The 25,165-nt window shown below is 45.5% G+C and overlaps 1 protein-coding gene across 1 annotated transcript; it reads right to left on the bottom strand.

The window, feature by feature from the left end:
• Positions 1 to 6,312: 6,312 nt before the first annotated feature.
• LOC120836522 lies at positions 6,313 to 21,843 on the bottom strand. Its single transcript, XM_040205474.1, has 4 exons — positions 21,825 to 21,843; positions 21,549 to 21,640; positions 10,105 to 10,218; positions 6,313 to 6,426 (listed from the first exon to the last, which is right to left on the bottom strand). Exons 1-4 carry the CDS (start codon positions 21,841 to 21,843, stop codon positions 6,313 to 6,315), a joined length of 339 nt encoding a protein of 112 aa, XP_040061408.1.
• Between the last annotated feature and the right edge of the window lie 3,322 nt (positions 21,844 to 25,165).

Here is a 25,165-nt window from a genome sequence, read left to right as displayed (position 1 = left end):
CGTGCACTGCACGTGGACATTCCAAGCCACATAATGCCGTGCACATCGCAGTCTAATTATGCAAGGTGAATTCCCTAGAAGTGAAATGGCTTAGAGAACAACTGTTTTCGAGAAAATCGAACGCCTCTCCCCTCCATACATGCCAGAAATGCAATACAGCGCTTGTTTCGTAACGCCTCATCTCAGACATCGTTGCGTGAAACGTGCACTGCACGTGGTCATTCCAAGCCACATAATGCCGTGCACATCGCAGTCTAATTATGCAAGGTGAATTCCCTAGAAATGAAATGGCTTAGAGAACAACTGTTTTCGAGAAAATCGAACGCCTCTCCCCTCCATACATGCCAGAAATGCAATACAGCGCTTGTTTCGTAACGCCTCATCTCAGACATCGTTGCGTGAAACGTGCACTGCACGTGGTCATTCCAAGCCACATAATGCCGTGCACATCGCAGTCTAATTATGCTAGGTGAATTCCCTAGAAGTGAAATGGCTTAGAGAACAACTGTTTTCGAGAAAATCAAACGCCTCTCCCCTCCATACATGCCAGAAATGCAATGCAGCGCGTGTTTCGTAACACCTTATCTCAGACATTGTTGCGTGAAACGTGCACGGCACGTGGACATTCCAAGCCACATAATGCCGTGCACATCGCAGTCTAATTATGCAAGGTGAATACCCTAGGAATGAAATGGCTTAGGGAACAACTGTTTTCGAGAAAATCGAACGCCTCTCCCCTCCGTACATGCCAGAAATGCAATACAGCGCGTGTTTCGTAACACCTTATCTCAGACATCGTTGCGTGAAACGTGCACGGCACGTGGACATTCCAAGCCACATAATGCCGTGCACATCGCAGTCTAATTATGCAAGGTGAATACCCTAGGAATGAAATGGCTTAGAGAACAACTGTTTTCGAGAACATCGAACGCCTCTCCCCTCCATACATGCCAGAAATGCAATACAGCGCTTGTTTCGTAACGCCTCATCTCAGACATCGTTGCGTGAAACGTGCACTGCACGTGGTCATTCCAAGCCACATAATGCCGTGCACATCGCAGTCTAATTATGCAAGGTGAATTCCCTAGAAATGAAATGGCTTAGAGAACAACTGTTTTCGAGAAAATCGAACGCCTCTCCCCTCCATACATGCCAGAAATGCAATACAGCGCTTGTTTCGTAACGCCTCATCTCAGACATCGTTGCGTGAAACGTGCACTGCACGTGGTCATTCCAAGCCACATAATGCCGTGCACATCGCAGTCTAATTATGCTAGGTGAATTCCCTAGAAGTGAAATGGCTTAGAGAACAACTGTTTTCGAGAAAATCAAACGCCTCTCCCCTCCATACATGCCAGAAATGCAATGCAGCGCGTGTTTCGTAACACCTTATCTCAGACATTGTTGCGTGAAACGTGCACGGCACGTGGACATTCCAAGCCACATAATGCCGTGCACATCGCAGTCTAATTATGCAAGGTGAATACCCTAGGAATGAAATGGCTTAGGGAACAACTGTTTTCGAGAAAATCGAACGCCTCTCCCCTCCGTACATGCCAGAAATGCAATACAGCGCGTGTTTCGTAACACCTTATCTCAGACATCGTTGCGTGAAACGTGCACGGCACGTGGACATTCCAAGCCACATAATGCCGTGCACATCGCAGTCTAATTATGCAAGGTGAATACCCTAGGAATGAAATGGCTTAGAGAACAACTGTTTTCGAGAACATCGAACGCCTCTCCCCTCCATACATGCCAGAAATGCAATACAGCGCTTGTTTCGTAACGCCTCATCTCAGACATCGTTGCGTGAAACGTGCACTGCACGTGGTCATTCCAAGCCACATAATGCCGTGCACATCGCAGTCTAATTATGCAAGGTGAATTCCCTAGAAATGAAATGGCTTAGAGAACAACTGTTTTCGAGAAAATCGAACGCCTCTCCCCTCCATACATGCCAGAAATGCAATACAGCGCTTGTTTCGTAACACCTCATCTCAGACATCGTTGCGTGAAACGTGCACTGCACGTGGACATTCCAAGCCACATAATGCCGTGCACATCGCAGTCTAATTATGCAAGGTGAATTCCCTAGAAATGAAATGGCTTAGAGAACAACTGTTTTCGAGAAAATCCAACGCCTCTCCCCTCCATACATGCCAGAAATGCAACACAGCGCGTGTTTCGTAACACATTATCTCAGACATTGTTGCGTGAAACGTGCACGGCACGTCGACATTCCAAGCCACATAATGCCTTGCACATCGCAGTCTAATTATGCAAGGTGAATTCCCTAGAAATGAAATGGCTTAGAGAACAACTGTTTTCGAGAAAATCGAACGCCTCTCCCCTCCATATATGCCAGAAATGTAATACAGCGCGTGTTTCGTAACACCTTATCTCAGACATTGTTGCGTGAAACGTGCACGGCACGTCGACATTCCAAGCCACATAATGCCGTGCACATCGCAGTCTAATTATGGAAGGTGAATTCCCTAGGAATGAAATGGCTTAGAGAACAACTGTTTTCGAGAACATCGAATGCCTCTCCACTCCATACATGCCAGAAATGCAATACGGCGCGTGTTTCGTAACACCTTATCTAAGACATTGTTGCGTGAAACGTGCACGGCACGTGGAGATTCCAAGCCACATAATGCCGTGCACATCACAGTCTAATTATGAAAGGTGAATACCCTAGGAATGAAATTGCCCAGAGAAAAACTGTTTTAGGGAAATTCGAACGCCATTCCCCTCCATGCATTGCAGAAATGCAATACAGCGCGTGTTTCGTAACACATTATCTCAGACATTGTTGCGTGAAACGTGCACGGCACGTGGACATTCCAAGCCACATAATGCCTTGCACATCGCAGTCTAATTATGCAAGGTGAATTCCCTAGAAATGAAATGGCTTAGACAACAACTGTTTTCGAGAAAATCGAACGCCTCTCCCCTCCATATATGCCAGAAATGTAATACAGCGCGTGTTTCGTAACACCTTATCTAAGACATTGTTGCGTGAAACGTGCACGGCACGTGGAGATTCCAAGCCACATAATGCCGTGCACATCACAGTCTAATTATGAAAGGTGAATACCCTAGGAATGAAATTGCCCAGAGAAAAACTGTTTTAGGGAAATTCGAACGCCGTTCCCCTCCATGCATTGCAGAAATGCAATACAGCGCGTGTTTCGTAACACATTATCTCAGACATTGTTGCGTGAAACGTGCACGGCACGTGGACATTCCAAGCCACATAATGCCTTGCACATCGCAGTCTAATTATGCAAGGTGAATTCCCTAGAAATGAAATGGCTTAGAGAACAACTGTTTTCGAGAAAATCGAACGCCTCTCCCCTCCATATATGCCAGAAATGTAATACAGCGCGTGTTTCGTAACACCTTATCTCATTGTTGCGTGAAACGTGCACGGCACGTGGACATCCCAAGCCACATAATGCCGTGCACATCGCAGTCCAATTATGCAAGGTGAATTCCCTAGGAATGAAATGGCTTAGAGAACAACTGTTTTCGAGAACATCGAACGCCTCTCCCCTCCATACATGCCAGAAATGCAATACAGCGCGTGTTTCGTAACACCTTATCTAAGACATTGTTGCGTGAAACGTGCACGGCACGTGGAGATTCCAAGCCACATAATGCCGTGCACATCACAGTCTAATTATGAAAGGTGAATACCCTAGGAATGAAATTGCACAGAGAAAAACTGTTTTAGGGAAATTCGAACGCCGTTCCCCTCCATGCATTGCAGAAATGCAATACAGCGCGTGTTTCGTAACACATTATCTCAGACATTGTTGCGTGAAACGTGCACGGCACGTGGACATTCCAAGCCACATAATGCCTTGCACATCGCAGTCTAATTATGCAAGGTGAATTCCCTAGAAATGAAATGGCTTAGACAACAACTGTTTTCGAGAAAATCGAACGCCTCTCCCCTCCATATATGCCAGAAATGTAATACAGCGCGTGTTTCGTAACACCTTATCTAAGACATTGTTGCGTGAAACGTGCACGGCACGTGGAGATTCCAAGCCACATAATGCCGTGCACATCACAGTCTAATTATGAAAGGTGAATACCCTAGGAATGAAATTGCCCAGAGAAAAACTGTTTTAGGGAAATTCGAACGCCGTTCCCCTCCATGCATTGCAGAAATGCAATACAGCGCGTGTTTCGTAACACATTATCTCAGACATTGTTGCGTGAAACGTGCACGGCACGTGGACATTCCAAGCCACATAATGCCTTGCACATCGCAGTCTAATTATGCAAGGTGAATTCCCTAGAAATGAAATGGCTTAGAGAACAACTGTTTTCGAGAAAATCGAACGCCTCTCCCCTCCATATATGCCAGAAATGTAATACAGCGCGTGTTTCGTAACACCTTATCTCATTGTTGCGTGAAACGTGCACGGCACGTGGACATCCCAAGCCACATTATGCCGTCCACATCGCAGTCCAATTATGCAAGGTGAATTCCCTAGGAATGAAATGGCTTAGAGAACAACTGTTTTCGAGAACATCGAACGCCTCTCCCCTCCATACATGCCAGAAATGCAATACAGCGCGTGTTTCGTAACACCTTATCTAAGACATTGTTGCGTGAAACGTGCACGGCACGTGGAGATTCCAAGCCACATAATGCCGTGCACATCACAGTCTAATTATGAAAGGTGAATACCCTAGGAATCAAATTGCACAGAGAAAAACTGTTTTAGGGAAATTCGAACGCCGTTCCCCTCCATGCATTGCAGAAATGCAATACAGCGCGTGTTTCGTAACACATTATCTCAGACATTGTTGCGTGAAACGTGCACAGCACGTGGACATTCCAAGCCACATAATGCCTTGCACATCGCAGTCTAATTATGCAAGGTGAATTCCCTAGAAATGAAATGGCTTAGACAACAACTGTTTTCGAGAAAATCGAACGCCTCTCCCCTCCATATATGCCAGAAATGCAATACAGCGCGTGTTTCGTAACACCTTATCTAAGACATTGTTGCGTGAAACGTGCACGGCACGTGGAGATTCCAAGCCACATAATGCCGTGCACATCACAGTCTAATTATGAAAGGTGAATACCCTAGGAATGAAATTGCCCAGAGAAAAACTGTTTTAGGGAAATTCGAACGCCGTTCCCCTCCATGCATTGCAGAAATGCAATACAGCGCGTGTTTCGTAACACATTATCTCAGACATTGTTGCGTGAAACGTGCACGGCACGTGGACATTCCAAGCCACATAATGCCTTGCACATCGCAGTCTAATTATGCAAGGTGAATTCCCTAGAAATGAAATGGCTTAGAGAACAACTGTTTTCGAGAAAATCGAACGCCTCTCCCCTCCATATATGCCAGAAATGTAATACAGCGCGTGTTTCGTAACACCTTATCTCATTGTTGCGTGAAACGTGCACGGCACGTGGACATCCCAAGCCACATAATGCCGTGCACATCGCAGTCCAATTATGCAAGGCGAATTCCCTAGGAATGAAATGGCTTAGAGAACAACTGTTTTCGAGAACATCGAACGCCTCTCCCCTCCATACATGCCAGAAATGCAATACAGCGCGTGTTTCGTAACACCTTATCTCAGACATTGTTGCGTGAAACGTGCACGGCACGTGGACATCCCAAGCCACATAATGCAGTGCACATCGCAGTCTAATTATGAACGGTGAGTTTGCTGGAAATTGAATTCATCAAAAAAAGATTGGTTTCGGAAAACTCGAACGCCTTCCCCTCCATACATGCCAGAAATTTATTTCAGCGCGTATTTCTTATCACCTTATCTCAGACACTGTTGTGTGGTCAAACATAAATTTATAAATATTGAGGGCAACGAATAATTTTAAAGCTAGGACTTCGAGCCAAATTTTTATATTACTTTTTGATCTTTTTTTTTTTTCCTGTTTTTGGTGCGCCGAGGCCATGTTCCAAATTTCTAAAGTAGACACTGTGAAAGTTGAAATAACAATTGTCTTCATTTCTTTTCTTAAACCAGGAACGCTTATTTTTGAAACCATGTGTAAGGCAACGTCTAAGCTATGGAGAAACTAAAATATCATGGAAAATTTTAAATTAATTTTATTACTCAGTAACAGATGCCGTTCACATATTTCATCTTGATAGAGATTTAAATATATGCCCTGGTAAAAATATTTCAAGGATATAGCAGGGAACCCTTCTATCGCAATACAGGCCAGCTTGAAGAACTAAAAAGGAGATATACATTTTTATAATCGATAGACTCAGGTGAAGGGCACATGGCACATTTTATTTAATCCAGGCTCAAATAATAACCACTGCACCAATCATCCTCAATCACCTTTTGTTTATTCTTCATGTCGTCGCTCCATTTTCTGAGTTTTTCCATCGCATTTTCATCGCAGTTCTGTAAAGAAAGAAAATGCAACACTGGTTTTATAACAATAAAAATGCACACACCAGCGTTCAAACACATCGTCGTTTTTAGTTGTTTTTTTTCAATTGCACTCCATTTGTTGTATAATAAAATGCGTGATGAAAGATTCACCCCGAAACAGGCACTAAAATGTACTTTCTTTAGGTGAAATTTGGGTGCTTGGGAGGATATTTCGTTTAGTTACCCGAACGAAGAGGTAAACGTTTAGTCCCTTGAATATTTTATCACGGGTGCCGTGCCACTATTTCTGGGCTTTCACTAAATAACGCGCTGCATTATTCTATGGCGGTCGCAACTTACGATACATGGGTTACATTATGACTAGGATTCCGTGTTTTCGGAGTTTAGTTCTCGTGAAACTAGGAGGTTGTTTTTTAGACTTTATTTTTCGGAAAGGGTTCGGAGTTTATCGAAGTTTACTCTCGTTATATTCCCAGGTTGTTTTTTTTTTAATGATAGGTTTATTTTACTCGTAGAACTTAAAAATTCAAAAACAAAATAAATAATGACCGGGTACCATGACCCGTTGTCGCCAAGGAACCTGGACATGCTAAAAAGCTATCCCCTTTTTGTTAGTAGTTCCCAATTTCGAAGGCAACTGAAGTGAAATCTCTTCAGGACCGCAGACCTTGTGGTCTTATAAAGATTAGCGGTAAAATTACGTCTTTTTTATTGTTTCTTTTGTCACTGTGACCTTGAAATTTGGAGTTTTTGGAATAAATCCGAATGGTCGGGACATTTACCGGCGAATGTTTTTCGGATTTTTTTTTACTCATCCTAAAACGCGGAACCCTAGTTATATCTCGTAATGGCAGCTTCAACACAATCAGAGAAAAGAGTGGCGTTAACATTCTCAAGTTAAAGGCAGAATGGGCAGCCAGATGATCTCGAGCCGGTTATATGCCGCCCAACGTTCATCGCAGTCGTGCACTGGGGTTGGCAACCACATCGCACGTGCTAAACTGCAGACAGTGTTAGGGGTCGGCTGTTAGCGTCGCTGCAGCGACTTGGCTCTATTTACGACCCGAATACTTGTTCACGCATTGATTGTCACGAGGCCAAGCCGTTTGCTCCCGCAGTACCCGTGTGCAATCTATAGGAGCTGCATTTAATATATTTATTACAAGATAGTCCCGCGACTACGACAACGTTACGATACCCGCTACTCCGTTATTATGTTTGGCGAAGGGGAAGTTGGAAGAAGTTTACACGTATCATGGACTTTACACAGCGGCAAAGACGCTTCATGGTCAGTGGCGTTGCGAGCAGGTCTACTTAGGGTGACCACCTTCCTGCTAGCGAAATGCGGGACAGATGGGGCAGGCGGTAGAGGAAATTTATTAAAGCGCACACCACGAACCGAAGCCCTGTTCACACATTGAATAACCTGTGCTGTTTATACACCTGCTAATTGTATTGCAGCAATTCAGTTCGAACAATTTTCACTCCCAGTGATATATTGCTTTATGCCAAACATGGGGTTATTAAATGTGTCGAAGTTGAAAACCTAAAAATCGGCTGTGGCAGAACTCAATCCATCAAATGGAAATAAGAAACAGTAAATATTTTCAGGGTTATTGTTTCCTGGCAACCCTTACTTTTATCAACATGGTCCTAGGCAAATTTTTTTAACATTATGTTCTTTTTCGACCGTTGTGAGTTGCAGGCCTTTAGCCTTGTGTGGCTGTGTTCATTAAACATAAAATTCACAGCAACCCTTTCGCATTGATACGATTTGAAAATAATTACGATATTTTATATTTAAACTTTTGGCGAGCAATTTTTGTTATACAATAATTGGCCACGAAGGGGGGAGGCACAACAGAGCATGCGCATCGGATCTCCTGCAAAAACGACGGTCGCTTCCCGCAATGCTTGGATAGAAAATGGCGTACCATCGCGGTTCACACGATTACCAGCGACCTCCGCGATGGCCCGTGCCCCGTTGCTCGGCAGCACCCTTTATTCATATACCCTTAAAGGTCCTCGTGAGAAAAATCCTTAGGGGGGGGGGGGGGGGGGGGGCTTGCATTGTTAAGTTTCATGTAATAATACACAAACAAGGTAAAATAAATATACACACATTAACGCGAGTTGCGGAGTGAATTTTACCACTTGAATACCGGACATTTAGAAGATTTTTTAATTTCTCGCGGGACGCGGGACACGAGCCCTCAATGCGGGACTGTCCCGCGAGTCGCGGGACGGGTGGTCACCCTAGGTATACTAGGATAGCACAAGGGCCAGTATGTTTGTGTAAAAAGAAAAACGTCCCAACATAATATCGTTCATTTGGAGGTCAGCGCGTTGGTTTAGCGTAAGGTCTTGAGAAAGAATGAAAACCTTAAGAGAACACGAACAGCACATTCCTAAAAAAAATTTGCTTGATGTATTCTGTCCTTGTATAGTTTTTTCCTTATTGTTCCAAGTTATTTTAGATATCAATATTAGTGCGTACTTGCTAGTGTGGCTAGTGTTGCTACCACTGCTAATGCCCTTGCTTTTATTTCTGCTTCTATTCTTGATAAATATGCAATTCCCTTTACTACTCATATTATTATGTAATGAAATTAAACGAAGACACTTGACACTCCTGGCGTGTAGGAATACGAAAGCATTCTTCCACGCAGCGCATTCCTACAAGCAGCGCGCCACGTCTTCCTTTTTCACACGGCGCTCCGGCAGTGACGTCACGCTCCTCACTGCGCAGGCGCGGCACCCCCGCCGGCTCCACGGCTTTCGTGACGACGCATCTGCTTTGCTGTGCTCTTCTTTGTGTTTTTGTTGTGGTTTTTTTCTGAGGCGCGTCCGTTTTGCAGTTAATGGGACTTTATGTACCATTTCGGTCAGCCGATGGGTGCTTAGGTTTCGTTTCGCTCAACCAATGAGTATTTAGGTGTCGTTTTTCGCAGCTAGAGACGTGAGATATCGCCGGCTTCGTTACATGGGGCAGTTTCTGCTTTCGCAATTATATTTTGATATCCTAATAATTCTTGCAGCAAAGCAACTGGGATGACCGGTCGTAATTATTAAGCAGAAATTTGGCTCATCACCAGTCTGAGAGACGGACGGTATTGCACGTGGCCATTGCCTCCGCACCCATGTCCACCAGTAATCGGTAAGATGGTTGTTTACCTAAACGCAACACTAGGACTCTGCAGGAATTTTGGCTGGATCGTTAGTTTTCTGATCTTTCCAGCCTCTTTAGTAGTCGACGTGATAATGTGGAGTTGGGTAGAATATAAGAGGCGTTTTGGATTTCATAAAACAAATGTCAAATATGTTGTGCAGTTGTTGCACGTTAAAACTATTTCGTGCTATATGTGGCTTCAGTGCACTGAATTTCGGAAAATACCTGATTATATGAATATATCTATAACAAAGGTGACTGACTACGTATTTCCCAGGGGATTCGATGAAATGGCGCATGGTGTTGCAAATGTAAAAAATGGTTCGCGAACTGGCTCTGCAGATAGTAAACAGAAAGCCAATAAGCTAATAGCAGAATTATGGCCGGCTTTTTGTAAAGCAAAACTCAATGATAAATAACATCTTCAAAAATCTATAAAAGAGGGCAACTGTCATTAATATTCGCAAAAAAGAAAAAAAAGAGTGCGAAGGCAGCGAGAACATTTTCTCGTGACTTACCTTAAAGCGACCGTTGGGGCAAACTGACTCTGGCAACCGCACCTCCCGGCCATTGCATCCGACCTTGCAGTTTGCAAGAGTCCAAGAAATATTCCACCACTGCTCTTGCTCGCCCTATAATGTCACAAATCCGAATTAAAATAAAGCTCTGCCCAATGAAAAGGAAACAAACAAAACAAAACAATTTAAAAGGTGATTATAAAGACCTGCCCTCAAGCAGGGAAAAGGAACCCGACCCTCACTTTCCTTCTCGGCAACCCTCCCATAACATAAAGGGATTGAATCACCTCTGTTTTCTCCTCAACATTTTTTTAACTTTTTTTTTTTTTGACCGCCCGCCTTATATTTTTGTGGAAGTCTAGTGTGGGTACAATGAAAGTTTAAAATGAAATCCAAATAAATTAAAAATTGACTATTCCTCTTTTTTTTTTTTTTTTTTGCCGTGCCTTTCATTTTTAAGACGCAAACGTTATCTCTTCAGTCAGTGGGAACCTCACAAATAAAGACAAGGTTAATCACGGTTAAACCCGGTCCGAAGGCGTGCCCGATTTACGAGAAGCTCGTCAGGTTTTCTAGTCGTCCGCGACACAGGAGCACGGAGTCCTGCGAAGAGAGGGAGCTCCTCAAGGACAGCAGGTTGAGGGCGGACGGAGATTCCCCAAATGGAATTAAGTCCCTCAGCTTCACGTTCAGTAATCTGCCTGCGCACCTAAATTAGGGCTGTAAAAAAAAATAAAAAACTGAAGCGGTGTGTATATCAGTAAATACATTTTTATTTGGCCGCCAGAATCAAGAATATTCAGTTCTTTTTTTTTTTAATTTGATGCACGGAGGCTGCACAAAATAGTTTCAAAGTACCGCTGGTACTCTGAAATGACGTAACGCATGACGTAACACTCCTTCCCGGAGCGTTACGTCATACAAGGAGTTTTCGGAATCTCCGCTCTCGCACATCTTCAGCGCCTATCAAAGCTATGCACGCACACTCTCGTTATTTTCAGAAAGGTCGAAAAAAGACGTCCCGACTGGTGTCAGTGTGGGGGAATATAAATGGCAAGCTTGAAATTGCACGCGTTGCCTACACGAGCGATGAACCCTTGGAAGCCCAAAGATCATTTATGACGTAACGACTAGTCGGAGGTTTTTCGTGTTTTCTCGTGTTTAATAACATCTTCGGGGAAAACGAGCTATTCAAATTCACGGGATAAAAATACTATAGAATTCACCGCTAACTCGTTTTTTTCGAGAACATTTTCAGCTTCCCTTTAATGAGTTCGCATTACTACCCAGGTACATGGGCTGACCTTGGACAGGTTTGCACTCGCCAAAGTTGGCAACGTCGCCACGGGATGGCGCCACAGCCGCACTGACTGTGGAGGCTCGCTAGGAAACACCTCCTGCAAGCGCCGACAGATGGCGGGCGCGGTGCGGGTGCGCGACGCGCGCCTTGGACGCCCTCGGAGGCTCTTGCCGTCGGCTTTGGAGACGTGTGGACACACACGGGCTGCGTTGCGGTGCCTCGACCGCGCACGGACACTAACAAAGTCACGTCGCGCAACGCCACCACTGTAGATTTGATCTTTACTCGCTATGTTCATATCATTCAAACGGCGCTATATGTGGCGGACTTCACACTGCACAGGCCGCTCATGTGCACATCTATCCACCGCAGGACTAAACACGCGTTCCCTGTGAATAAATACGCACAACAAATTGCCTCTGTCCTCTCATGCCCACCGCGCGCACATCCTTCATGCACACGGTATGAGAACTGATCTATCTTGCGCCAGGGAGAAATGCGGTTTTCGGGAATGTTCAATCCGCTGAAAACGCCTGAGGGGTTGGATTCACCATGTTTTTTTTTATATTTTACCGGTGCGCCAAATGGCTCACGCATCTGTTCGAGAATCCGCAAACGGCAGCAGAAACGTCGGGCCATTTTTCTCCTCAATCCTCTGTTGTCGACGGCCTCCACTCGGGAATGCTCAAGGTGGCAATTAGAAACGCATTTTTTTTTTAATCCGTTGTTGAGGTTGATTTATGAAGGCTGTCAATCCTCTCAAAGCGGCAGCCTTTCACAATTTTCCAGCCGCGCGTCGTGCCACGATGTCAACTTGCCCACGGAAAGGCCTGGGAGTGTCGTTCTATGGTTCCGCAGCCAACGTGACAAATGCCGAACTGCAGTAACGATCGCATGGCTTCCTCGTTTCTGATGTAATGTTGGTCGTAAAAAGAAATGATGTGTATGTTGGTGCAACCCCTCTCAAGGCCCACTTAGTGCAGCAAGTATGATTGTGAAGAAGCAGGAAACTGGCTGATATCGGAGAATACAAAACAATGTCTTCCTCTGCTATGCCTTTCCCAGTGCAAAACTAATCTTTGAGTATATTTCGAATGTACGAAGCTGCACACTATCATTCACAACAGAAAATGCATATTGCAGCGTTTATTACGGCAAAAAGAACATAAAATAAAATTGAGTTGTTGCCATTTTGTCGTTAAATGCCTGGAAATTAACGCAAACGATTGATCGATTAATTTGTATATTAATGGGTGGCAAATAATGGGATTAAATGTTTTATCTATGCAAAGCCCCATTGATAAGTGTCGAAAGGTCGCCGCCTTGTCACATGGTGCCGTCTAAACCAAAGAGACTTCAAAGTGGCGGATAACACTTTCCATTAAAGAAAGATCACAGAACTTGAGATAATCTAAGGTGTGGCTTGTGTACACTGTTGAAATGCCACTTGCAGTGAACAAAAGTGCTCCCGCATTCTTCAAACAAAACAAAAAATCGATTGAAGAACTTTTGGAGCAGACAACCCTTTCCCTTTAGGATCGCCTTTGAGTTACCGTGACGCCAAAACGACGCGTAGCTCTGATTGGCTTTGATTGAAAGGATTGTGGGTAGACCTCGATGCTAGAGATGCCTTGAAAATTACCCACACATATTTCAATCAGCCGCGGAGAGCTCGACGTTCTGACATCATCGCAACTTTAGTGCTAGAAGCAGACGAACTTGCGATTTGCATTGTTCGAATGCTCCCACTTGCTAAATTTTATGTACGAGTCCTGTCGTGGAGGTCGTTAATCACGTCATTTGCGGGCGAGGAATGTGCATACCATTCGGCTATCTTTTTTTGCAAATATATTTTCGAGCGCTACGCGCATTGTCCATTGACACGGCTGAGCCGGCGGCGAAGTTTAAACTCGTGGTAAAATAAGACAAACATTCCAGTAGCATTCTCTTTGACTCGAGCGCACACCCCGAAAATAGTTTACAGTTTTGACGTAGAACCACGTCTTTTTCTACGCTTGAAAGCGGGTGCAAGGTTGTAAGATCGATGTCACGAAAACTTTGTCACGGAAGTGACGTCACACAGATAACGCCGGCCTCCTAACGGCCTTTTAACGCGTAAGGCCCGATTGCTTGCGTGCCTGGGTTACGCTTCGGTGGCTGGAACGGCTACGGCATCCTGACGACGTCAGCCTCGCCGCAGTTTTGCTCATCCCGAGACAGACTACGTTCCCCTTGCGCCGGATGTGACTTGCTCTCCCAGCGCTTGCCAGAGCGGGCCGTTCATAACGAAAAATACAGCCATCAGGCTCAAAATACAAACGTGCGATTGTCATTTACGGATATTGTGGATCATATTCAACCTATTTCTGAACACGACAGTTATATTTCGAATTTCGTTGAAGTATCCCTTTAAATAACCTTGGTATGTGTGATATTATACAAGTGACAGAACGAGCGTGATATCAGCGCAAAGAAACGAATGAGCATCATAAATTTCAGACATGCGTTCCTGCTAAGAATTTAAAAATATTCTTACTAAGGCTGGGCAATTGATCGATTAACCTTCCGATTAATCGATTAAGGCTTTAATCGCGATCAAATGTTTTAACCGGTTAATCGGTTTTTTAATCGGTACTCAATAGAAGTCCGTTCCCAGCCAGGTGCTATCAGCAAGGTTCAAGTCTCGCGCTCGAAAAGCGTCACGTGTTCGAGGATATACATTACACTTCTGCCGAGGCCAGACGAACAAGCCAGGCCCGCAACTAATCCCCGCGCGACCGCGAAACTTCACGTGATGAGGATATATTACACGTCCTGCCCAGGCAAGACAAACAAGCAGACAAACAAGCAGGGAAGCTAACAACGCCATGGTTACTTGTCCCAGTGTTCGGCATGTAAAAATGGACGAGTTCACGAGTATGAAAGTCAATCACGCTGGAAAGTTCAGGCTTAAAGTAAACTCCAGCGGTGAAGTTTTTCCCTCGAAGGAAGTGCACTGCATCATCTGCAAAAAGCCGTTTTCATACAGTGGAAGCGTAAGTTCGGTCCATTATCGCCTACGAGCGAAGCACCCATGTCGCTGCGGCAAGGACCATCCGCCAAAACGCAGACAACAATCAACGCCCTCTCATCGAGGTTCCTTTCTCCGAAAAAAAAGAAGAAAGCATCGCACGAGTTCTGACCTCTTATCTTACAGTCGGAGAACGGGGACAAACTCCTTTGTCTTCGGAGCTGGAGCATAAATATGCAAGTCTTTGAATCGTTGAACTATATGTATCCTCAATTCTAAATGTCTTTTGCGCCGTGTAACAGAGAGTAAAATACGTCTTCAAAGGCAAGACGAGTTGCTGCATTCTTTTAATATATTAATGGCAGTTTGATACTTTAGACCCATGTTACGGATAAAAAAACAGAAGCATGATGACCAAAAAAACGCGTTTTTCGTTTAAGGCTCGTCAAATTATGAGGCGCTGGAGAAATGCATCCTTCTGCGTTAAGTCCTTATTTCGAACTGTTTTTGTTCGCCTTCCGCCCATTGAAAAGCATGCGGGAAGAGCCTTAGAACGCACCTGGTATCGCTGCGCCGCAGCCTTCTTCCGCAACATAAAGTTCGTCTGCTTTCCTCGCCGTCACCATGGCAACGAACGCCGAATGAATAGAAGCACGCACGGTACCGCCGCGTGAAGCCCGCAACAGCTGACGCCATTTTACTAACGCCGTCTGCTAGCCAAAGCCGAACGCGGTGTGTCAGATCAACCGCCTCCGCCGGTGCGCCGCTAGCGAAGACGACGAAGCTGAGACACGCCGACGGCAATCGAGCAAGCAACAACACCGCGGGACGACTGCAACGGCGGCATTTATTCGGATCAAAGGCCGCCTTCACCGGTGCGCCGCTAGCAAAGACAACGAAGTTGAGGTACGCCGACGGTGAATGGGCGAGCAACAGCACCGCGGGACGACTGCAATGGCGGCATTTATTGGGATAAAAGGCGCGAAATAAGCAAGAACAATTTTCATTTGATTCATAACACGCGATATCCAAGTTGGGGACCACATACCTTTGCTGGGTCTTTCTTGTGAACTTGTTACAGAGACACGGGGTGCCACATTCAAAACACGGCTCCGTTTGCAAAATATGGGGGCCCTGAGAAGGGCCGTTTAGTCCGCTACCAGAACCTATAACTAACGTAACGAGCACTTGACGAGTGGTTGGCGCATAAGTCGTCTTTATGCACGCAGGCGGGCGACGTGCTCAGCGCAGCGGATCACTCGAAGTCACCGGGGCCGTCAGAATCCTCGCCCTGTCTGCGTCGGGGCTCTAGAATTTGGCGGCCGCGGCGACGAACGACTGGAATCTATCAGTGTTTCCGCGCGCCTTCTCTCTCCTCCAAAACATGAACTTTGCAAGGTGACCAGTGAAATGGTGGCTCTCGCGCCGTCCAGATGGAAGAGAGTTTTTGACGTGGGCCCAGGTGCAATCCACCGTATTGGTGTGCGCACCAGTGTTCGCGTCGACAAAGTGCAGCTTGCGGTTGACGGTGAGGTGCGTGAAGCGAGCGTCATCTGCAAGCTTGCGATAGCCAGCCCAACAATCTGTGATTATTCTTGTTCCAGGGCGGACCCACTTGGCTTCTAGCCCTAGCAGGGTTTTAGCGTCACGGGTCTCCACGGGAACAAGAAAGCAGCACCCGCTGCCACGCTCCACACCGCCGAAAACCCACTGGCCAGGCCTTAAATACCCGCGATGGTACTTTCGCCGCCCGAACATACTCTCGTCTAGTTCTACAGTCACGCCTTCGCCGCCAATCATCTCAGAATGCGTAAAGACGGCATTTACCACAACCTCCCGACAAAGGCTCGTCCAATCAGTTATTGTCTTACTTGCGACATCAGTCTCCCGCTGAATGATGGCGCACGGTAGGTTCTGGCACCAGAGGTAGATGATCTTCATGAGTTGGGGAAGCGTCAGGTGCGATCCCTCGAAAAAGGAACCGCTCCGTACCGAGACCTCGCCCCGGCACTGAACCTTGACCGGCTTCCTCTTGGGCACCTCACGAGTCATCCACACACCGTACCCCCACGAATAACCATCTGCAGATCTAGCGCGGACTTGTAGCGTCATCGCAGCTTCGCACTCTGGGCACGCACACGAAACCAGGAGCAGGCCCATGCCCTGAAGCAAATTAATTGCTTCAAGAGGGTCTTTCATGAAGACGGCACAAGTTAAACGCCATGGCACTGCGACGCTCGCCTCTTGAAGAATAAAGCGCCGAGGGGGCTAAACAAACAGAACTGCGCGCTTCTTTGCATTTATTATTTTTATTTGATCCGCCATTTTATACCTCGTGACACCATTCTAACAAACTGATTGGTTAATCGGTCGGGCCATCTCATCGCGTGACAAAACAAACGCCAATCGTATGACCAGAACGGTTGCCACGGTCGGCATCGTTACAAAGAAGAGAACAGTCGGACCCAACAACAAATTAAATAACAAAGTGAATAAAAAAAAAAAAAAGAGGGTGCCGTTGTCGGGCGGCGTGTTTTTTGATGAATGGTGTTGCTCGCAATGGTTACTTGTTCGTTTTCTTTTTTTTTTTTTTACCCTAGAGGATGCCACGTCCCTCATTTGAAACTGATTTGTTAATTCAATAACAAACAACGCGTTGAAACGAAGGAGGGAGAGAGTCTTGGGCGTCAGAATTCTTGAAAAGAAAAGTAAGAATGCACAATATATACCGTACTGCAAGACCGTTATACTCCGCACCCGGCGAGGCCTCATGACGCCGCCGACAACCGTTAGGCTATATATTTTGTTTCTTTAGACTTTTATCGCGACCACTACTCCACCGTGCCTCACATTTTCCAGCGAAGGTCCAACAGTTTTTAGTAATTATTAGTATTGTCGTTTGAAGGGCGCTCTTTCTATGCTGCTTCGTTCCTGACGCCATAAAAATATTCTTTCATTTTAGATTATAGGCGCGAAAAATCCACACTGACTAGGAAATCAGTAACAGCACCCAGATGTCGGGCTAGACTCTGCAGTACTCAGGCCCTAGACCGTGTGGATTTTTCGCGCCTACAATCTAAACATAAAGAATGGCATACACACACATCACACGCTCACGCACTCAAAGTTGGTCTAGATGTTCAGTGTCCCCGACTTGTTTTTGTAGCGCTTTCAAAACGATGCACTAATACCTCCATGTGTTTTCGGCCCTGGATTTTGGTGACAATAGGGAGTTTTAGAATAACGCACGCAATTTTAGCGCACGCTAGCGCTAAATTTAGCGCTTGTATTAGCGCACGCGACGCAGGAGAGTTTTAGAATAGCGTTTCTCCGCCGCGACGCATAAGCGCAAGCATCTCGCGCTTGCGACGCCACCAACATACAGTAAACATTTTTATTTCACACACGAAATAATGTAACTTTAGAAGAAAACGAGTTTTTTGGTCCAGAGTAGCATTTTAATTTGTTTAAACATGAGAACGCGACGTGAGCGGCTGACCGGTCGTGTGCGCTTGCGTCGCCTCGGCAAGAGAGGTCTCGTGTACTGACCTTCGCACATCGTTCCTTCACCGTGAAATGTTCGCGCGTCGCAAGCATCAAGTTGCCGGTGATCGCTGCCAAACCGAGTACAATGTCGTCCCGTATTGAAAATTGCAGTCGCGAGGATGCCGCCGACGTCGCACTCACGACGCCGCCAAAGCAGCCGCCGACATAATCCTGGAAGCCGCCATTTTTTGTAACTGTGCTCGTCTTGGCTTTAGCCAACTTCTCATCCGGAATCCTCCTTGGAGAAGCGCAAAGACTCTTTGCGTACGCACGCTATTTCCGAGAAATAGCGCGCGCTAAAATTGCGCACGCAAAGCGCAAAACCTGGTTTGCGTTCGGAGCATGCGCAGTGGCGACGACGCTATTCTTTGCGTACGCAAAGCTTTAGCGTGCGCTATTTTAAAACTCCCTATTAAATGGTCTACGGTCCAGCACTCGCAGCGTTCTTCTCATGTCTTATCGTTGGGTGCTGTATTTCACGCATGCGCACAAAAGATGCTAATAACAAATATAAATAATTGGGCTAAATAATTATTGGACTAAGTGTATCCATAAACCAATCCAACCTTGAGCTAAACTTTTTTTTTATACGTTGGGCAAACTTTTAACGCCCATATTTTTATGGCGTCAGGAACGAAGACGAAGCAGCATAAAAAGAGTGCCCTTCAAACGACAATACTAATAACTATTAAAAACTGCCTGACCTTCGCTGCAAAATCTGAGGCACGGTGGAGTAGTGGTCGCGATAAAAGTCTAAAGAAACAAAATAAATAGCCTAACGGTCGTCGGCGGCGTCATGAGGCCTCGCCGAGTGCGGAGTATAACGGTCTTGCAGTACGGTATATATTGTGCATTCTTACTTTTCTTTTCGAGAATTCTGACGCCCAAGACTCTCTCCCTCCTTCGTTTCAACGCGTTGTTTGTTATTGAATTAACAAATCAGCTTCAAATGAGGGACGTGGCATCCTCTAGGGTAAAGAAACAAAAAAAGAAAACAAACAAGTAACCATTGCGAGCAACACCTTTCATCAAAAAACACGCCGCCCGAGAACGGCTCCCTCTTTTTTTTTATTCACTTTGTTATTTTATTTTGTTGTTGGGTCCCTACTGTTCTCTTCTTTGTAACGATGCCGACCGTGGCAACCCTTCTGGTCATACAATTGGCGTTTGTTTTGTCACGCGATGACAAGGCCCGACCGATTAACCAATCAGTTTGTTAGAATGGTGTCACGAGGTATAAAATGGCGGATCAAATAAAAATAATAAATGCAAAGAAGCGCGCAGTTCAATGTTTAGCTACCTCGGCGCTTTATTCTTCAAGAGGCGAGCGTCGCAGTGCCATGGCGTTTAACTTGTGCCGTCTTCATGAAAGACCCTCTTGAAGCAATTAATTTGCTTCAAGGCATGGGCCTGCTCCTGGTTTCGTGTGCGTGCCCAGAGTGCGAAGCTGCGATGACGCTACAAGTCCGCGCTAGATCTGCGGATGGTTATTCGTGGGGGTACGGTGTGTGGATGACTCGTGAGGTACCCAAGAGGAAGCCGGTCAAGGTTCAATGCCGGGGCGAGGTCTCGGTACGGAGCGGTTCCTTTTTCGAGGGATCCCACCTGACGCTTCCCCAACTCATGAAGATCATCTACCTCTGGTGCCAGAACCTACCGTGCGCCATCATTCAGCGGGAGACTGATGTCGCAAGTAAGACAATAACTGATTGGACGAGCCTTTGTCGGGAGGTTGTGGTAAATGCCGTCTTTACGCATTCAGAGATGATTGGCGGCGAAGGCGTGAGAGTAGAGCTAGACCAGAGTATGCTCGGGCGGCGAAAGTACCATCGCGGGTATTTTAGGCCTGGCCAGTGGGTTTTCGGCGGTGTGGAGCGTGGCAGCGGGTGCTACTTTCTTGTTCCCGTGGAGACCCGTGACGCTAAAACCCTGTTAGGGCTAGCAGCCAAGTGGGTCCGCCCTGGAACAAGAATAATCACAGATTGTTGGGCTGGCTATCGCAAGCTTGCAGATGACGCTCGCTTCACGCACCTCACCGTCAACCATAAGCTGCACTTTGTCGACGCGAACACTGGTGCGCACACCAATACGGTGGATTGCACCTGGGCCCACGTCAAAAACTCACTTCCATCTGAACGGCGCGAGAGCCACTATTTCACTGGTCACCTTGCAAAGTTCATGTTTTGGAGGAGAGAGAAGGCGCGCGGAAACACTGATAGATTCCAGTCGTTCGTCGCCGCGGCCGCCAAATTCTAGAGCCCCGACGCAGACAGGGCGAGGATTCTGACGGCCCCGGTGACTTCGAGTGATCCGCTGCGCTGAGCACGTCACCCGTCTGCGTCCATAAAGACGACTTATGCGCCAACCCCTCGTCAAGTGCTCGTTACGTCAGTTATAGGTTCTGGTAGCGGTCTAAACGGCCCTTCTCAGGGCCCCCATATTTTGCAAACGGAGCCGTGTTTTGAATGCGGCACCCCGTGTCTCTGTAAAAAGTTCACAGGAAGGACCCAGCAAAGGTATGTGGTCCCCAACTTGGATATCGCGTGTTATGATTCAAATAAAAATTGTTCTAGCTTATTTCGCGCCTTTGATCCCAATAAATGCCGCCGTTGCAGTCGTCCCGCGGTGCTATTGCTCGCCCATTCACCGTCGGCGTGCCTCAGCTTCGTTGTCTTTGCTAGCGGCGCACCGGTGAAGGCGGCCTTTGATCCGAATAAATGCCGCCGTTGCAGTCGTCCCGCGGTGTTGTTGCTTGCTAGATCGCCGTCGGCGTGTCTCAGCTTCGTCGTCTTCGCTAGCGGCGCACCGGCGGAGGCGGTTGATCTGACACTCCGCGTTCGGCTTTGGCTAGCAGACGGCGTTAGTAAAATGGCGTCAGCTGTTGCTGGCTTCACGCGGCGGTACCGTGCATGCTTCTATTCATTCGGCGAGGAAAGCAGACGAACTTTATTTTGCGGAAGAACGCTGCGGCGCAGCGATACCAGGTGCGTTCTAAGGCCCTTCCCGCATGTTTTTCAATGGGCGGAAGGCGAACAAAAAGAGTTCGAAATAAGGACTTAACGCAGAAGGCTGCATTTCTCCAGCGCCTCATAATTTGACGAGCCTTGCACGAAAAGCATGTTTTTAGACCGGAGTTTGGAGATAGTTTTTTTACAACAACATGGGTCTAAAGTATCAATGTGCCAAAAATTTTATTTAACGCCCAGCCCTAATTTTTACGAAAGAAAATGGGTAAAAAAAAAAAGAAATAACCTTGATAAATTTTAGGTAGAGGAGCTTTCCTCTCTTGAATACCGGCTGCTTTCGAGCTTGTCAAATTACTCGCTCCACCTCGCAGCTGTAGAAACGTCGACATAGAAAGAGCGCCCTGTATTTTCGCCTTATGTGGCCCCGTGTTTCCGGGGTGTGTCACAAACTTCGTAACATTGTGAGCGTTTTCTAAAATGTTACGGGTGTTCACGCCAAACAGAGGTTTTTAGTGTAACAAACTTAAATTTTCAAGTCTCTTTGCATTATAAAAAAAAATCTAGGGCTGCTTTGGATTATGTAAAAATATCTGATTTGTATTTGATTCTTCGCAATACTTACAAAATATCCATTGATTAGGCAGAATATAGTTCCGCTCTCCTCAACAAATTTGAAGCAATCATCATCTGTATAGGCCTCAGACGAAAACCCCTCTGAAAAAAAAAAAAAAATGTTATGAAGGTGTTGCCAAGAAAGGAGATTATTGTGAGTTTTAGAATCGCGTACCCGAGCAAGCGCAAGTACTAATAATAATCCTAGGAGCTCCAGAAATTACTATCGTTATTCTTGCCTTGTTCGCTTGCACCTCTGCATTAATTGCATTATCATAGCATGAACTGTGCCTTTGCTTTAGCATTGCGTAAAATGTTGGTAGTTTTCTAAGATTGTAGGGAGAAGTTCGCAAAATTAAACTTTGATATTAAGTTCTTTTGTCAATCATTTTTATTCGTAAAATTAATAATTTTAAGTTATCCACCAAAACATTTTAATACGGGATTTTAAATTGGGCCATCCGCACAAAACATCTGACGTTATCGATAAACATTATCATCAGTTATTTTTAGCACTACACATTAGCTGAATTTTGAGTAACTGATTGCTTAACCCTCTGAACAGCTTCCGAAACCATATTAACCGGGGAAGTCGCGACCACTTCATTTGCGATGTCAAGATTCTCCAATTTCTTGAACACATGTCTAGACGAAAGATTATCAGTTCAACACTATAGCCTGTGTGCATCTCATGAAGGTTACCTGAAGCAGTTTCTGAATTCGCCTAAATATTGCGATACCTCACTCTGCTGGTTGTGAACATCCTAGAAATCCCCCAATCATTAAGATACGCGTCCGATTTCCCCATTAAAAGTGAAATAAAAAATCGCGACACAAAGACTTCGTCTCCGGCGATGGGAAGAGCATGTTCCGAAACCAGGACCGCTGTCAGCCAATAGCTGACAGTGGACCTGGCACCTCCGACCGGCTGAATCGCGGAGTGATATCTTCAATGCACGCGCCACGTTGCCCATTCAGCCCGCACTACGAGTGAAACCTGCGAGCACTCGCTCGCGAGCTGACGACGAGACACATCACTCCCGCGAGAAAAGAAAAAAAAGATATGGTGCCCCTTTTTTTAGACGAATATTGCAATAATATGTTTTCTCTTGGCGAAAAGCTAACATTTTGTGACCACACTTATTTTGTTTTATCATCTACAAATGATACAGACATTTTCTACTATCAGCGTTTGCAATCTCAACGAAATGTCACCTTTTCATTGGTCACATATCGTCCTGGCTGTCGGAACAATGCTCCTACCCGCCGGGGATAACTTCGGTGTGCTCGATTTTTTATTGCTTTGCCAATAGAAAAAATCGGCCGCGCATCGTAATGATTTATGAATTTATAGGATGCTTAGAGTGCGCACAGGGAGTTATCGTCATATTTAGGCGATCTCAAAAATCTCCTTAGAGCACCTTTAAATGGCATGCGATGCACTGACTTCCATTTGGTCAACCTCGTCAGAAACCAGGCGTTCATTGGCATTGTTTGCAATACCAAACGACGTTCAGAGAGCACCGGTCGTATCCAATCACACGTGTTTCTTAAAGAAGGAAACCTGGCAAAGTATATTTAGAAAGAAAGCAGAAAAAATGTTATAATTGCTAAACACTTATATCTTTATACGACTTACCTTGAAATGCAGGTAGAATAAGCACCACGGCAAAAAGTACGAGGAGCATGTTGATTATATTGCAATATAATATCACAGTCTAACGGGATCCTCCTCCTAAAAGAGAAAATATAACATAAATATAGCGGCAAAACTCGCCAGCGCAATCTTTTTTTTTTCTCGGAATGTAGAGGCAACTTTTTTAAATGAGAGTTCCTGCGAAACATTAGTGGTCATATGTTTTTATGAAACATTCGGCGAGCACTGAATATTTACCCCTGGATAAGGCTGCGAAATATATCATCAAAAATTATTTTCTTTTGACAAAAGAAATTTTGAAGTTCACGCGTCCCAATCCCTAACTGCGCCTCTTCTGGCAACACTGAGCAGCATCGGCATTGATTGTGACGTCAAATGTTGTACCCAGGAGTAGACCCTTCCTCCTTGTTGTGCTTTGCAGTAGCTCATCGCCATAGCAATTTGTATTGAACGGGACCAGACAGGCATGGACTTTCTGTGTAGCAGCCAGCCTTAGTTTCTAAGCTCGGTTCACCTTAGCACAGCGCTACGTTCAGCGCCGAATTCGGCGCTAACTTTTTTACAGGAGACCTCGAACTTGAGAACACAGGTGCCCTCCATGCACCGGCAAAAACCGTCGCGATCATCTAAATTCCAGAACGTCTACTCAATTCGCCGGCAAGCGAAGAACAATTCGATAATAAGAGGAGTGAAAAACACGTCTCACGTAAATTTCATTCAATACTGGCTCTGATGAACGTAGAATCGTAGTGATTTCCAGACCGCCGAGAACACGAACGCTTTACACAGGCATTTTCCAGAGCAAATACAAGAAAAACATGGAGTCGTGTTGTCGCCGTTGCCACTTACAACTGCGAGACACACCATTGAAAGTAAGCTCCATTACTCTAACTTCGCTACTTTTTTTCTGAACGTAACTGTAACTTTAACGAATTACATTTTGAAAGTAACTTACCCAAGACTGATTTAGAGACAAAATTGGTTTTATATATATATTGTTGGAAGCAAATATTACCCAAAATGGCAGGAACAGCATTAAAACGTAGCTGAAAATATCTACCTACAACAGACTGGTATTTAAACGTACGGTATTATGAATTCTATTTCACGAGCACACATTGAACTCCTGGGGCCTCTAACAGCACTGCATTGCGACAAAAACTGATACAAAAGTGTAGCAATTTCGAAGAGAACTTACGTAAGGTTTTCTTTCTTCAAGGAACTTGATGGGGCGATTGCTCGTCTGAGTTGTGGAAATTTTGCTGCCTTATTTATATCCCAGTTTTGTGGGCGTGTTCCTCGCAACGGGCGGTTCCATGAGAATTTTCTCGCCAATAGTAGCTTTGGAACCAAGCGGGAGGAGACAAAGACTCCACCTCTAAACCCTGCCCTTACACTCGGATCGGTGGGCATTGTCCTTACAATAAATACAGTAAACAATCTGCGTATAGAAATATACTTTTATTTCTTCTTTCTTTTACCGATGGTTTCCACTTGCGTAATTCTCTTTCTTAAGCCTTGTTTAGTTCTTCGAGTATTTTTTTTTAAGAGCCCTATGAGTCTCTAAAGCTTTATATTCTACGCTGTGTGCACTTTCTACCGGAGCAGACTCTGCAGAGATTGGAGAAGTCTTTTGTAATCGCCAGAGATACACAAGGTTCTACTTGAGGGAAAGCCGTATCAGGCAGCGCAGTGTAGTCCGTTTCACTTCGAGTCCCACCACAGACTACGCTACGACCCTATAGGAAGACAATCAAGCAGCTCCGAAAGTGCATCGTCACGGCGATAATCGTTCTTAAGCGTTTCTTTCTAACCAACAAAACCAATTATGCACAGAGAATGCGCCGCAACTGATCTCCTACGCCGAAGCTTTGAAGGTGTCGTGGCGGTTATAGTGTCTAAGCAGTGTTGCCAGTTTAGCGGTTTTCCCGCTAAAACTAGCAATCTTCTTATTCGTCTACGTAAAAAAA

The sequence above is a fragment of the Ixodes scapularis genome, unplaced genomic scaffold, assembly GCF_016920785.2.
Source record: "Ixodes scapularis isolate PalLabHiFi unplaced genomic scaffold, ASM1692078v2 ptg000312l_1___fragment_3__unscaffolded, whole genome shotgun sequence".
Classification (NCBI taxonomy): domain Eukaryota; kingdom Metazoa; phylum Arthropoda; class Arachnida; order Ixodida; family Ixodidae; genus Ixodes; species Ixodes scapularis.
This window is presented reverse-complemented; position numbering and strand designations above follow the sequence as displayed.

Excerpts from the sequence above, each read along its gene's own strand:
- LOC120836522 (XM_040205474.1), bottom strand. Across the intron at positions 10,219-21,548 it reads GCCTAATCAATGGATATTTT|GGCGAGCAAGAGCAGTGGTG; the intron begins GTAAGTATTGCG and ends GTGACATTATAG. Across the intron at positions 6,427-10,104 it reads GCCCCAACGGTCGCTTTAAG|AACTGCGATGAAAATGCGAT; the intron begins GTAAGTCACGAG and ends CTTTCTTTACAG.